The 14,752-nt window shown below is 40.0% G+C and overlaps 1 protein-coding gene across 2 annotated transcripts in view; it reads left to right on the forward strand.

Annotated features, from left to right (window-relative positions):
* The window catches only part of ADGB (androglobin), a 243,210-nt gene that overhangs the window by 47,394 nt on the left and 181,064 nt on the right, over positions 1-14,752 (forward strand). For both annotated transcript variants that reach the window (XM_066595947.1, XM_066595948.1), the window contains exons 8-9: positions 2,124-2,314; positions 6,868-6,978. In XM_066595947.1, the coding sequence (XP_066452044.1) occupies positions 2,124-2,314; positions 6,868-6,978 (302 nt within the window). The remainder of the gene's footprint in view (positions 1-2,123; positions 2,315-6,867; positions 6,979-14,752) is intronic.

Raw genomic sequence — 14,752 nt, forward strand, 5'->3', positions numbered from 1 at the left:
ACTCATTGTTGACCAGTTCACTTATCGTTGCATTTAAACGCTTCCCGTTCAGTGTTTTACTTAGGAATGTGAAACACTGAATGAAAGGTAAACGATTCTCAACGATGATCTGTCCGTCTAAATAGGCGAATTAGTAGGGAAGTCACATGCTCGTTCATTCGTTCAAACAAGAATCGGCTTATCAAAAAGGGGCATTACTGTGCTGTTAATATCCAGTTACCTTTACAATGCCTTTATAGCTTAACCCCTTAGTGACGGAGCTTTTTTTGCTTTTTTCCATTTTCGTTTTTTTCTCCCCCCTTTTAAAAAATCGGAGCTCCTTTATTTATTCATTGACATCGCTTTATGTAGGCTTGTTTTTTGAGGGATGAGTTGTAGTTTTCAATGGTGCTATTAATTGTACCATATAATGTACTGAAAAACTTTTTTAAAAATTCTAAGCGGAGATGGAAAAAAAATGGGAAAAAAATGACATTCCACCATGTTTCAGTGCGTCTTGTTTCTACGTTTCACAAACTGCAACAAAAATGACCTGATAACTTTATTCTATGGGTCAGTACGATTACTACGATACCAAACTTATATCGTTTTTATTTTACTGTACTACTTGTATTTTTTTTAAAAGAAATTTAATTTTTTTAAATTATTTTCTGCGCACAATTACTTTTTTATTTTCTGTTGACATACTTGTGCAAGGGCTCATTTTGTGCAGTGTGTCCTGTTGTTTCCGTTGGTACCATTTTCACATACAATTGACTTTTTGATTGCTTTTTATTACATTTTTTCTCGGAGATAGGGTGACTAAAAAAGTGCATTTCGGGTATTCTTTCTTTTTTTTTACGGACCATGTTTACCGTGCAGGATAAATAATGCATTACTTTGATAGCGTATATTATATCTGAAAACTACTGCACAGAAAAAGAAAACATATGTTATTCCTGGAAACAAATCCTTTATGTTTATTTCCAATTATCAATTAAGTCAACCACAAAATTGTATTATAATATACAATATGTACATATTAGTAACTCAACCCACAACCATAACTTTTGGCATGAGCACTATGCGGAAAGAGGAAACTAGTAGCTTTCCCTAAAGCCTGGCCCACATGATTTTATGCTTACTGTGTATTACCCTCACAGTTTTTGTGCACCTAATACGTAGTAGCAAAGTCCTATAGATTTTAATTGTGCTGCTCACACAAGCCGTGCAAAATACGTTCGTGAAAAAAAATTGCGGTATGCACTATCTTGGTGCATATTACGCAAACATACAAACAAAGATAGTGTATGTGTATTTGTGGCATGCAAAAAGTAGGCATGTCATTGACTACTTGTGGGCATTCGTGCTGGAGAGATACACATGAGGCACGCCAGGAAACATGTTCATATGAGCCCAGCCTAAGGGTGCTAAGATCTCTTCCAGTGGATTGCTGGTTGACACAGAGACCAAAGGGAGCTCATTTATTGTTTTGCCGAAAATACTTTAAATACTGTCCTTGATGATTATCCGTTAAGTTGAGGCCAACTTTTGGTCACTTTATGAATCATTGTTCTCCATGCTTTCCTATCCTTGACCGCTTCTTACAGGTCTTCCATGTGCATGTTTGTATCCGCCAGCATGTTCTTTGGTGACCTCTTCTTCGCGACCCACTAACTGTGTCGGGCATCAATGTTTCCAGATCATTGGCTCACATGATATCTCCAAAATATGAGAGCCGCTGTTTGGTGATTTTGCCCTCTAGCGATATTTTTGTTTTTTTATCCAATACATTGCAAGTAAACCTTTTCTGTATAAAATTATAAACTAATAAAACCTAATTTAATTTAAAAAAAGGCATGGAACAGCTTTTAATTAAATGCAAACACCATTTTTTTAGGTTTATAGTATAACTGGATCAGCTTGGAAGAGTTTGAATCTAATGTCAAAATTAGTATGTTGTGAACCGTTTCTAATTTGTGGAAATGAATGTTGAATTAATCCGTATATACAATATGCACCAAAAAAGATGGAAAGCTTAAAAGTTATTGTAAGCCCAGTATAACTTACACTAATAAAGTACAGTATATATCAATTCTGCTATTGCTCTTTATCCCTGAACTGCAATACTTCCCATGTTTCAGAAACGACTATCTCGATGAAGTGTGGGAGCTCTTGAAAAGAATAGTCCCTGAATTCACGTTACCTAGTGATGAAAAACACGAATCCAAACCCAATGGAGCGGAAGAGAAATCCAGAGACAGCAAGCTAACAGATGTTAAATCGGAAACCCCTGCACCCCTCATTATTAAACCCCCAGAAAGCAGCAGGAAAGGTTACATTGATTATCAATTTTATTTTCAGTGTTTATGCAGAATGTAGAAACCAAATCTTGCTATCCTAAAATCGTTGCAACCCATTTCTCTGTAATTTAATTTAAGATGAGAGTTGAATACATTACATGCACTTGACTTTTCATGCTAATTAAAGCTGTTGGTTAAAATCCTCTTTAGGCTAATGAAAGCCTTGACATTGCAGAACAGATATCTTATTTTAAATGAAACACTCGGGGTAGGTGTCAAGAATATTGCTTTTAGACACTAAAGTAGGCAAAATTAACAGTGAATTGAGCTGTGTTATATAATTGTAGCCATTTGTTTTTTCTAAAAGAAAAGGCAACTATTTTGTCAATACCTTTAAATAATGTTTTCTCCTAAGCTTCCTTTTTTTGCTGTTCCAAAGATGACAATTAAATGGACACTAATCTTGTATCCTATAGATTAAGATGCCGTTGCTGTAGTTTAGTATTTCTATTCTTTATTGTAATTACAAAATGCTAAGGCTGCATGTTTTTAATATATATAGAAAAATGTGCGTCCGATTCAAGAGACCCGACTGGCAGCTCTTCTTTTTCTTAAAGGGGTTGTCTCGCGGTGAAAATTTTTTTTCACTTACCCCCGCATTCTGCCCTGTTAAAAAGAAAGCATAGGTTAGTTTTTAAATAGCACATTGCACTTACCTGCATCAGCGTTCTGCAGCTTCTTCTATTCTTCTTTTAAAGATGGCGCCGCTGGTCTTCTCCCACGGTGCACCGCGGGTCTTCTCCCATGGTGCACCGTGGATTTTCTTCTCCTTCCTTGTGTTCCATTGCCGATTCCAGCCTCCTGATTTGCTGGAATCGGCACACGTGACGGGGCGGAGCTACGATGACGACGCGGTGACCAGCTCTCCGGCACGAGCGGCCCAATTCACCAGGCAGAAGACCGCACAGCGCAAGCGCATCTAAAAAAGCAAGAAGCCAGCGAAATTAGACGGAGTCATGGAGACGAGGACGCTTGCAACGGAGCAGGTAAGTGAATAACTTCTGTATGGCTCATATTTAATGCATGATGTATATTACAAAGTGCATTAATATGGCCATACAGAAGTGTATAACCCCACTTGCTTTCGTGAGACAACCCCTTTAACATTATCACTAGGCCCTACAACAAAATTTCTATTTTCTTACTTTATTTCCATGAATGTATTGGCTGGCAGAGCATTAGAAAAGAAGCTACAGAGGGTCAGCCAATTAGGAGGCTCAGTGGACAATTTGAAAAATGCAATATTTTAGAATTACAAATTAGCTAGAATAAAAAAAAATTGTAAAAAACACCAGTGGGAAAAAAAGCACCTTGTCCACATCGGTCATAATATATTGTCCTAAAAGGACTGATATACACGTTAAACCAAAACAGATAACACTGCATACATATTACTGTCAGGTCTTCCACTTTTAAGTAGGATTTCCCAGGATGTGTAATATGTATATATTTGACCCTAATTTACTACAATGGCGAAACCTTACCTAAAAGTAAAGGATTCACCCTGATGAGGATGACCCCATGTCATGAACCTGGGGTAACCCTGACTTTCCCTAGTTGGAAACTGGGATAATGATTGCTAAAAGTGTACAACAGTATATGCTGGCTTAGATGTTACATGCGCAGACAATAAACCAGATGATACACAAATGCATAAAAAACAATTAGTCAGGAGATAGTTGTTATAACACTCCTGTTAGGGTTTCTGCTGGGATCTGTGGTACTACATGGGTTTCCAGCTGCTCTGCCGCACAGGTAGGGGTTGATTGAGCTGATGGGGTGATTTTCTCTAGCCAGCCAGTCCCTCGGGTCTTAAACCCCTGTGTGTTAGGTGACTGTATCTCTGGAGGCCCCTCTTTAAGTAGGAGGTACTGCTAGGGTTCGTTGCTGGGACCTGTTGTACCATATAGGTTTTCAGCAACATAGCTTCACAGGTGGTGTTGATTGAGCTGGCTGGGTGTGGATTGCTCCAGCCATCCAATCCCGAAGGTCTGTTGCTCATATATACAAGCTCCTTTGCTAGGAGCTGCTGGCCTTTTCTCTGTTTGTTCAGTGTGGGCAGTGTCATGCTCCTGCATGTCTGTGCGTGTGGCTGGACCTGAGGTGTCTGTGCAGCGTTCAGGATGTTCAGTGTCATGTCATGCTCCTGCGTGTCTATGCGCCTCTCGGTACGTGTGGTGTGAACTGTGTCTTGCTGTGGGTTCTTTATCTTCTAGAACGCGGTAGGTCCCTAGGTTTCAGCACGCGTTCGTCCCTATCGGGACTATAACCCTGCATTGCAGGCAGGTTTCCTGGGGTTAGTTAAAGTATGGACCTGCAAGACAACGAGGCCCCTTGAAGTGGGCTTACAATCTTGGCCAAAATAAGAAATAATACCTTGTATTGTATCTAATTCATCTGTTTATACATGTGGGTATGATTGGTGTCTGTTTTGAGCATTTATCAGTCGTTGATTTGTGTATGTCTGTGAGTATAGAATCTGTCCCACAGTTCTGCTGTTCGATGTGGTTTTTGCCAGTTTGTGAGTGTGAACGGCATAACGTTTATGTCTGGTTCTCAGTCATGTCCACGAGTTTTGTGTCCAGTCTGCAGTTCTGCTGTTCAGTCTGCGTTTGCCCGCTGGCGACTTTCCTGTCCAATTCACAGTTCTGCAGTTCAAATGCTGGTAAGAATCTGTAGTGTTCATGTCCCAGTGTGGCGTTACAACCCCATTACACTAAAAGCCAAGTAGACTTATCTGAACTGTGGAACAGGACAGGGACTACCAACCTGACCAGAAACAGCTTCAAACTAAGCTTATAACCAGCGTCCTCTGTGATGATGAGCCAGAATAAATGTGTACAGATAAGCACTGATTGGCTGTCTGGGACACACACCTCCCAGCCAATCAATCCACCCACGTACCGACAGAGAATTGCTCATGTTTAATGCTAAAATGAATATGCACAGGCGTGCATACCACGTGGACCAGGACTGATGCCAGGACATTACTCCAGTCCCAATCTTCAAAAGGGAGCACTCCAATGGAAGGAATATGAATAGAGATATAAATAATGTAAAGAATATTTCGACTCACCTTGATGTAACTGGACTGCCCTTTAAGGTAGATCCCGGCTCGTCATCCAATCCAAGTTGGCACTATAATCCAGCAGGGTGCACTTAATGAAGATCCACCGGCCCAAATGGCATCCCATCGGGAGAGCGTCATGAGCTAACTCTGGGGATTTATATGCCAGAGAAAACTAATTTTATGCAGAATGTGTGGGTAAAAAACCTCAGCACTCCAGTGGATAATGGGTGAAAGAATTAAGAAGACTTACTTCACAGGGGTGCCTTGTCTGCGGCACCCCTGATCCCGGGAGGCGTATAATGTAATATAGGTGCAGGAGATGTTCCAATGCCCAGTAACATTTGTTTATTATCACGACGCGTTTTGGCTTCTAACATAAGCCTTTCTCAAGAATAATAATACATACTTCCACACACATGTATATATACAAATTAAAATACAGTTGAAATTACCTTCCTCGTTGTCTATTCGCTTATAGACAACGTCAGCCTATACTCATCCATTGCAGCTTACCGCTGCTCAGTATGGCACCTCCCTTCACCCTGCCGGGTCTGTGTACAACTGTTGTCAGCCTGTTTACGGGACATCACACGCTCCTACAGCCAGTTGGAGAACTTAATGTTCAACTGCAGAGCACTGGAATTGGCTGTATTGCTGTTGATGAGAGAGAAATAAAATATCAAATTTTATTGCACCAGAATTCTGTCACAGATAAATTGTTGTGTGTGGCTGCAGCAGCCTGTGACATCCTGTCAACAAGTGGCCTGTAAAAACAGACCTGTCTAGGTGAATGCTGTGCTGAAGCTGCAGGGACCTGGAACAGGTGAGTACAGGATAATTTGTAATTTTCTAATGTGCAGTCTGTTTTTAGCAAAAAAAATCCCTTTTAAGATTAGGTATTAGAAAAAATGTTCTGACAGTGAGAGTGATCAATGAGTTGAACAGGTTACCAGGGGAGGTGGTGAGTTCTCCTTCCATGGAAGTCCTCAGAAACATCTATCTCTGGGATGATTTAGTGATTCTGCACTGAGCAGGGGGTTGGACCCCATGACCCCGGAGGTCCCTTCCAACTCTACCATTCTATGATTCTAAGCTTAAAAAATTGTTTATAAGCTGCATAATTTAATTTAATATATATTATATTAAGCTCTAATATAGAGCTTTTTTATAACGTCTTCCAAATTGATTGTTATTCCAAGAGAGGCCAGCATTCTGAATAACTCCACTTCTCTCTTGTTGTAGAGAATGTTGGGGTTCTGAGTACATAGAACTCCACCACTACTATCTTCTGAAATGTCACTACGAAGATAACACCTGCAGTATCTTCTGACATGCCTCTATAACATCTTTCTTGGCACAAATAGCACATTTACATTTCTTGTCTAAAATTCGCTATGATCCTTGGTATAACTTCAGTTTGGCAACCAACCAGCTTTTAATTTTTTTTTTACCCAGAGAAAACAGACTCAAAGGATGCTGGGAAAAAGAAAGGAGACAAAGAGAAAAACAGGTCAGGCACTCATTCCGCAAGGCCTCCTTCAGGGTTACCAAGCTCTCTTCACGAGTGTAAGTAACAGGCATCTATCAGTAAAGCATTCTTTATAAGGAGGGATGAACTCACGCATGTCATATTTGTGGAATTTGTGTCGGCGAAAAACACTGCAGCCACATTTGGACTGTAAAACAATATCGAATTACAAACAGTTCATCTATAGTGGCATGTTTTGTTGCATTCATGGATTTTTACCATTTTTAGCATTCTTTTCAAAATACAGCATACTGTAGGAAAGCAGTTTTTTTTCAAACATTTTTCCATACATTTCTCTATAGAAAGAAAAAAAACATCTAAAATAAAAATGAATAAAAAAAATTTGTGAACTTAAAAAACACTACACAAAATGATCACATAAAAAGTGCATGTATGTGACAGGTTTTTTTTAACTATAAAAAATACCACAAATGTGTGTATGAAGGAAGCCTCAGGTATTTGATCGGACTGTTTTTAAAAAATTTTTTAATATGATTGCATGTTTTTGTTTTTATTCTAACACAATCAGCTTCCTGCTCTGGTACCCCACCTAATTGCACCTATTGTGTGAGTAGAGTCAGACTCATTGTACTGTATCAGCCACTAGACAATGCAGATTTAGCCTATTTTCACATATGAATCAGAGACTCCATTTGTAGCCTTCAGCACAAAATCCAAGACAAAATAGGGCTGCGCTATTTAATCTGGGATCATTTCGGCTGGTTTGCTGTAATTCAGACTGACCCCATCATTGTCAGTGCACTGGATACGGCGATATTATCTTCATTCGGCTCAGAGGACAGAGCCAAACAGCAGAAATAGACTGGAGGCCCCGGGCACAAGTGTCAATGTGTCCTTAGCATGCAAAGTACTGTTAAAGTCACCATGAAGCCTTCCAAACATATAGTGCTACAAAGAAAAATTACAATAATCTTTCTCTAGATTACAGGGTTGGGACAAGGTGTAGGCAAGGGTAGACACCCACCTAGGGTGCCATAAAACTGTAAATGTGAGTGGACACAAGTCATACAAGAAGAATAGTCTCTTTATCATTAAATTCCAGCTGTTTCACGCTTTATCAGATGGGCTGATTATACAAGGAAGATGCTATGGTGTGGGTAGAATTGTCCCTGTACTAAAGCACTCATTGGTTATAGAGTACAACCTACCTCAGTGTGTACCTTGTGACAGGCATCTACCTCAACCAATCAGGGGCTTTTCTTTAGTGCAGGTGGGAGGTTCCCAGGGTTGTCGGTGGGGACAGATGAAGGAAAGCAGATAAGGAAGTTCCTGCTGCACTATACTGCACTTGTGCAAAACTAGCATCTGGCTATTTAAGGGATGATTTTAATACTCCCAGCTCACAATAAAAATCTTCTCATAAAATATCATTTCTATTTGCAATTCTCTAAAACAGTAACTAATTGATTTCCTAGTATATGGTGTGCCTATCAGGGATTGAGCCTATCTTGCCCTATATGTCTTAATCACTTGTCTCCTAATTGCAGAACCAGCACCCTGATGAGGACAACCCCTCTCTCCTGCTTTTCTCTAATGAACTCCTATTACTCTCTTGCTTACCTGACAGAGAGGATTTTTCTGCTTCTTACACAACCCTTTTAGTAGTAAACCATTCCTTATTCTACACACTTATGGTAGGGTTCCATGCTGCATCTGTTGCATGGCAACCTTGCGTCTCAGGTGTGGCCACAAACTCCATCTCAGTGTGGCTGTAATTTTTTTTTATTTGTGTAACAGTTGACAGAGATCCCCCTCACTGGAATTACCCCTGTAGGTGGCCTGTAGAAAGTAATCATATTAGCTAATAGTTTTATTACTCTGCCTCCCTGAAAATAAGACCTACACTGAAAATAAGCCCTGGCACGATTTTTCAGTTTTTTTGAATATAAGCCCTACTCTAAAATTGAGCCCTAGTTACAGTTAATAAAAAGACAATATAAATAGTGTCCAGGCAGCTGTACATGTAAAAATGTAAAATCTTTTGGAGCAAAAATTAATATAAGACACTGTCTTATTTTTGTGGAAACAGGGTAGTATGAAAATAGTTTATGGAATAGTCAATGATCTCTGATACTGAGCTCTATATTGTGGTGCTATATTTGGCTTCCGCTAATAGGGAAATTAATTCAATATTAATAGGAACCTTATAACAAATATGTATTTCATTTACTCTAATGGGTTTTACTAATTGCAAGGTTTGTACTTGTAAATAAATATGCCGCTAATAAGGAAGCTTATATCACATCTGGCACGATGATTTTCTATAGTTATGTACTTTATATGAAAACGTGTTGTTACTCTAATAGCATTTTGTGACATGATATTGCATTTCCAGTAGGAAAATGTATCTGTAATGCCCTATTATCCTGCCAAAGGACACTTTTCTCTTTTATGAAAACGCAACCCACAGCTGTGCTTTATTTAAAGCTGTTTGTGTAAGGAAAAGGACAGTTATAATGAGGCTTCTGAACGGGTCTCTGTTTACTTGGTGTAAAAGTATGATAAATTGCCCTAGCTTGATTTTCAGAGAGGATATTTATCCAGGCACATCAATAGAGCTGTGTTTTCCGACGTTTTCAAGAGAAGAAAAATGTCTCATAGTGGTAATTCCAGTGCTTTCATTTAAAGAAAAGTCTCACATAGTTTTCAGACTTTAAACAACAGTGGAACAAACTTACTATTGCAAGAAAACTTTTGAACTTTTCAACTTTTTTGAAATTTTTATGCAGCTGAATTCATGCATCAGATTAGAATACTGGATGTGGAGACTGAATAAGCCTGCAGAAAAGATGAATGTGGCATATAGACTATGCTCACATAAAAAGAGGAAGAGCTTCCTGTCTTGTTCACCTAGGACAGAGGCTTACTTGATACAGTTGGGATTTAAAGGTGGTTTCCATCCAAATTCTATTGATGACTTATCCTCAGGATAGATAATCACTGGGGACCCGCCATTTGGGATTCCTGGAGATCAGCTGATAGTCTGGCCTGTTGTCAGTGCAGCAGAGCCAGATGTCTCAAAAAACGTCATAGAGGGCTTCACTCCCATTGATATCAATGGAAGCTGAAGATTCCTATTACACTGTTGGCTCTTCCAGTTCTAACACCGAGGTCAGATGCGGAACTGTAATAGAAGGTAGCACTCAATGGGAGTGAAGTTCTCTATGACACTTCTGCCTCCGACCTTGATGATGACATCCAACTACACTGCACTGACAGTGGGATGGACAATCAGCTGATCACCAGGGCAACTGAGTGGTAGGTTCTCGGTGATTACCGATTTGTAGACCTATAATTTAACATATAGTTTATTATTGAATAATTATTTGTATTATAAATAAATTATAGAGTTTGCTCAAAAAACTTCTCCAATAGGCACAACACTACAGTTAGCATCAACAAGAAATCTCCCGGATGCTCCTTTTTTGTCTCCTGGTAGGGTTACAGTGGAAAACGCTAACATGGATGGAAAAATTCACTGATGAGTGGGTGGCAGGGACTTCAAAGGAATTATTTGCTCTTGAAATGCATCATATGCATAAGTGGTTAACTGGGATTTTATTGTTGATGACTTGCGTGACGTTTAGGACCCCCAGCAATCAGCTGATATTGGGTTAGCTGTCAGTGGAGACTAAGCTGACAATTCCATTTCCGTTGCAGCAGCTTAGGTTTGTAATTGCAGGCACAGCTCCCATTGAATTCAGCGCTTGCATGAGCTGTTCCTTTGACTTCCTTGGTGCTGCTGATCATCAAATTTTCCTATCGATGGTGGTCTCTTCCACTTTCATACAGGCTGAATAAGGGCTCCAATACAGACGTGGCCAGATATTTTCAGTATAGAATATACATTTTATGAAGCCTGAGTTAGGTGATTCAGAAACCAGGTGACCAACGACAGGGACAGCAATTTTCACATATAACATTGCTGCAAATTTTTGCATACCCCTTAGATGTCTTGGAGTCCACATAATGATAGTACCTCAACGGCCATGCTTTCTTTATAGAAGGCTGTTTAAATTAGCTGTAAGAGAGTTTGAAAACCTTCAGTAGAAAAAAACTGGTGACCGGCGCACTAAAACACAAACTTACAAGGATTCATTTTCCATCTCTTTTACTAAAGCCAGAAAGAAAACATTTCATGAGGCTTTACACTGAGATTTACTGGTCCTTCGATCAATGGATCACAATCTATTGTTTGTCCTGTTCTAATATATGGTTATATGGAAGCACTGTAACTCAATTTAAGCATTTCAAATGAATTTCCAATTCAAAAGTACTGTAAATGTATTATGTCTGATTGTCTGTCTTGTACCGGCATATCTTATATTTTTCTAAGCAACATTATGCAAATGTCACCATCTGTAACACAACGGGATTTTCAAAACAGCAGTAACAGTATTGTCAGATGCTTCTTAAGCAATTGGCAAAACATAAATTGACACAATGCCAGTGGCAGTACACTGTGTATATCTGGAAGAAGAAGACAGATGGCATGCTTGTAGCCAAATCACACAACATGATAGGTACATGTTAACAGGGCAATGTATCTTGTACCAACAGGACAACAGTTCTGTCGTACTGGATAGCCATATACAAAGGCTGAGTATGTTGCAACATTGCTTTATGCCGAGATGTATCATTTTTATTTACTAAACACTACACATTGCGATTCAATTAAGCCTTTTTTAATATTGTTAAAACTGACCATATATATTCAACGACACTAGATGACACACAAATGATCTTTCTGGTAAAGGTCTTTCAAATAAATATCGTTAGTTGATAAAAGATCAATCATGAAAACTAAAGATCTTTTATCCAGCTACCTAAAATCACTGAAAAAGGGAATATACAGAAAAGAAAATCACAGGAAGTGGCCATATACTCACCAGTGTACTGATACAAGAGGGCAGGTAGAAGCACCACATCCCTCAACATGCAGACAGTCAAATTGCTAAATGATGGAACATTGAACCACCCTTCCTTATACTGAGAGTGCAGCTGCTTAGTACTGTACTAAAGAATACCAATGGTATCAGGCCACATAGTATGTGTACTGCACCATACAGGCTTACAATCTATTAGTAACCCCATGTATCAGTCCAGCAGCTGCCCTGCACCTCATAGGTGAACCACACTGGCACCTCCAGTATTCAAAAGTCGTACTACATGTTACTGATTCATACTAATAAATATAAGATATCCACTATTTATTTGTCAATGTCTGTTTGTTGGAGCATCACACACAAACTGTACAACCGATTGACATGAAATTTTGCACATACTATAATCTCGACCCGGAGAAGGTTATAGGCTAAAAAAAATTCAGAAATGTTGTTGCCTTGGCAAGCTTATTTGCATTTTTTTTGCCTTTGCTTGAAATTTAATGCAGCAACCCCCAAATTTGCTTTCACCAATGGATTCTCTATACTTGATTTAGTATTCCTGGTTATTTCCAATGAGTAATTCCCAGTAGGACTGCTTTTTCGCCCCAGTCTAACCCTGGTGGTGGCCACCAATCATTTGCCCATTTTGTCCTTCCTAATTCCGCCTTGCATGTCCGTGTTTGCAAAAATGATATGTCCCCAGACAGGAATACATGGAGCAAATTTATGAACACTGACTGTCATTTGTCAAAACTGTCTAACAGTAAATCAACAAACAGTTTTGGGGGCCTATAGCAACCAATCACAAAGCAGCTTTCGTTTTACCTCAGCACTAAGCGAATTAAATATTGTTGCCCATAGCAACTAATCACAGAGCATCTTTCATTTTATCTCTGCACTGAGAATTGAAAACTGTTGCTCATTGCAACTAATCACAGCACAGGTTTCATTTTACCTCAGCACTAGGAGGATTAAAAGCTGTTGCCTATAGCAACCAATCACAGCACAGCTTTTATTTCACCCCAGCAGCATAATATATAGCAACCAATCACGGCAGAGCTTTTATTTTACCTCAGCAGAATAACAAATGAAAGCTGCCAAATTTTACTCAAATCAGACCAGAACTGGGAATTTATATATGACACAAACAAACAGATTTTGTGTTTTAGATATAAGATGCCAAGCAAGCGAAGGACCTGTTTCCGGAAGGACAACAGCCGCACTTAAAGTAGCAGCCGCTCGAGTAGCTGCAGCACCAGAGCAAACTAACGCCCGACTGGAGAACCAATGCACTCGACAAGCTGCCGCTTGACTAGCTAAGATGCCAGAGCAAGCGATAAGCAGACGCTCGAATTGTAGAAACTGACGAAGCGTGCCCAACATTCCTCAGACCAAGAAAAAAATTTCCAGAAATTCTTGGAGGGGGGAGGTTTTAGATACAATGCAAACAATAACTACAAATGTCATCCCCAGCTTTCTATTGGCTGAATTAACAAACCATGTTCATATTGAAATGCATTAACCTAGCATTAATCAGCATAGGTGTCCTTTGACGTATTTATGTGTATGTTCTGATATCATGTCACGTTTTGTATTGCACGCGCTCTGTATCTGGTACCTGGGCTAGTTGGTTAATATTTTGGCCAAAATACACAAGCTTACAAGCCCTCGTCCAGGGTCCTTATGCTCTTGTGAGTCCCTACACTAACATCAATTTAAAATCAAGAGGGCAAGTAGATGGTGATATGTCGCAGACATTGGGGGATCAATGCCCTTCATATTCTACAGTTAAGAACTGGGTTGCCAAATTTAAAGCGGGCCACTTCAGCACCAACGATGAGGAACGTCCTGGACGACCGAGAGAGGTTGTTGTTCCGGAGATCGTCGATGCTATGCACAACCTCATACTGGAGAATCAGCGAATTTCAGCTAAAGGAATAGCAGACATCATGGGGATTTCTCGTGAACGTGTTTGTGTCATTATCCATGAACATTTGAACATGAGAAAACTATCTGCAAAGTGGGTCCCCAAATGTTTGACAACAGATCAGAAAAGCATGTGAGTGAAAATTTCCCGGTCCATTTGTCATCGTTTCCGGAACTTCCTGGATCGACTGGTCACTATGGATGAGACCTGGATTTATTTGTATGACCCTGAAACCAAGGAGCAGTCAAAAGACTAGAGGCACAGTGGTTCTCCTTGCCCAAAGAAGTTCAGAGTGCAAAAATCAGCCACTAAGGTGAAGGCATCTGTGTTCTGGGATAAGGAGGGCGTGCTGCTAGTGGACTACCTTCAAAATGGTTCCACCATCAATGCAAGGTATTACATTGAACTTTTGGACCAATTGAAGGCAGCTCTGAAGGCCAAAAGGCGCAGCAAGCTGTCCAAAGGAATCTTGTTCCTTCAAGACAACGCTTCCCGCTCACACTGCACAAGCAACCACGGCAAAACTGATGGAGCTAGGCTTCCAGCTGGTTGACCACCCACCTTATTCACCAGATCTAGGTCCCTCCGAGTATCATCTGTTTCCAAACCTGAGGAAACACCTCAAGGGTACAAAATTTCACAACATTTCTGATGCAATGGCTGCTACGGATGACTGGTTTGAGGCACAACTAAAATCCTTACAGAACTTTGTATACCAATGTAAGCAGTGTGTTGACATCAGTGGAAAGTATGTGGAATAAATGTAAAGTTTCATTTTCCTATCTCGTTTCTTTCTGGGTAAAGCCAAAGACTTAGCAGCCCCTCGTAAAATGATAGTTTATTACTAGAGATGAGCGAGCGTACTCGGAAAAGCACTACTCGCTCGAGTAATTTGCTTTATCCGAGTATTGCTGTGCTCGTCCCTGAAGATTCGGGGGCACGGAGCGGGGAGCTGCAGGGGAGAGCGGGGAGGAACGG

This window comes from Eleutherodactylus coqui, chromosome 3 (assembly GCF_035609145.1).
Source record: "Eleutherodactylus coqui strain aEleCoq1 chromosome 3, aEleCoq1.hap1, whole genome shotgun sequence".
Lineage (NCBI taxonomy): Eukaryota > Metazoa > Chordata > Amphibia > Anura > Eleutherodactylidae > Eleutherodactylus > Eleutherodactylus coqui.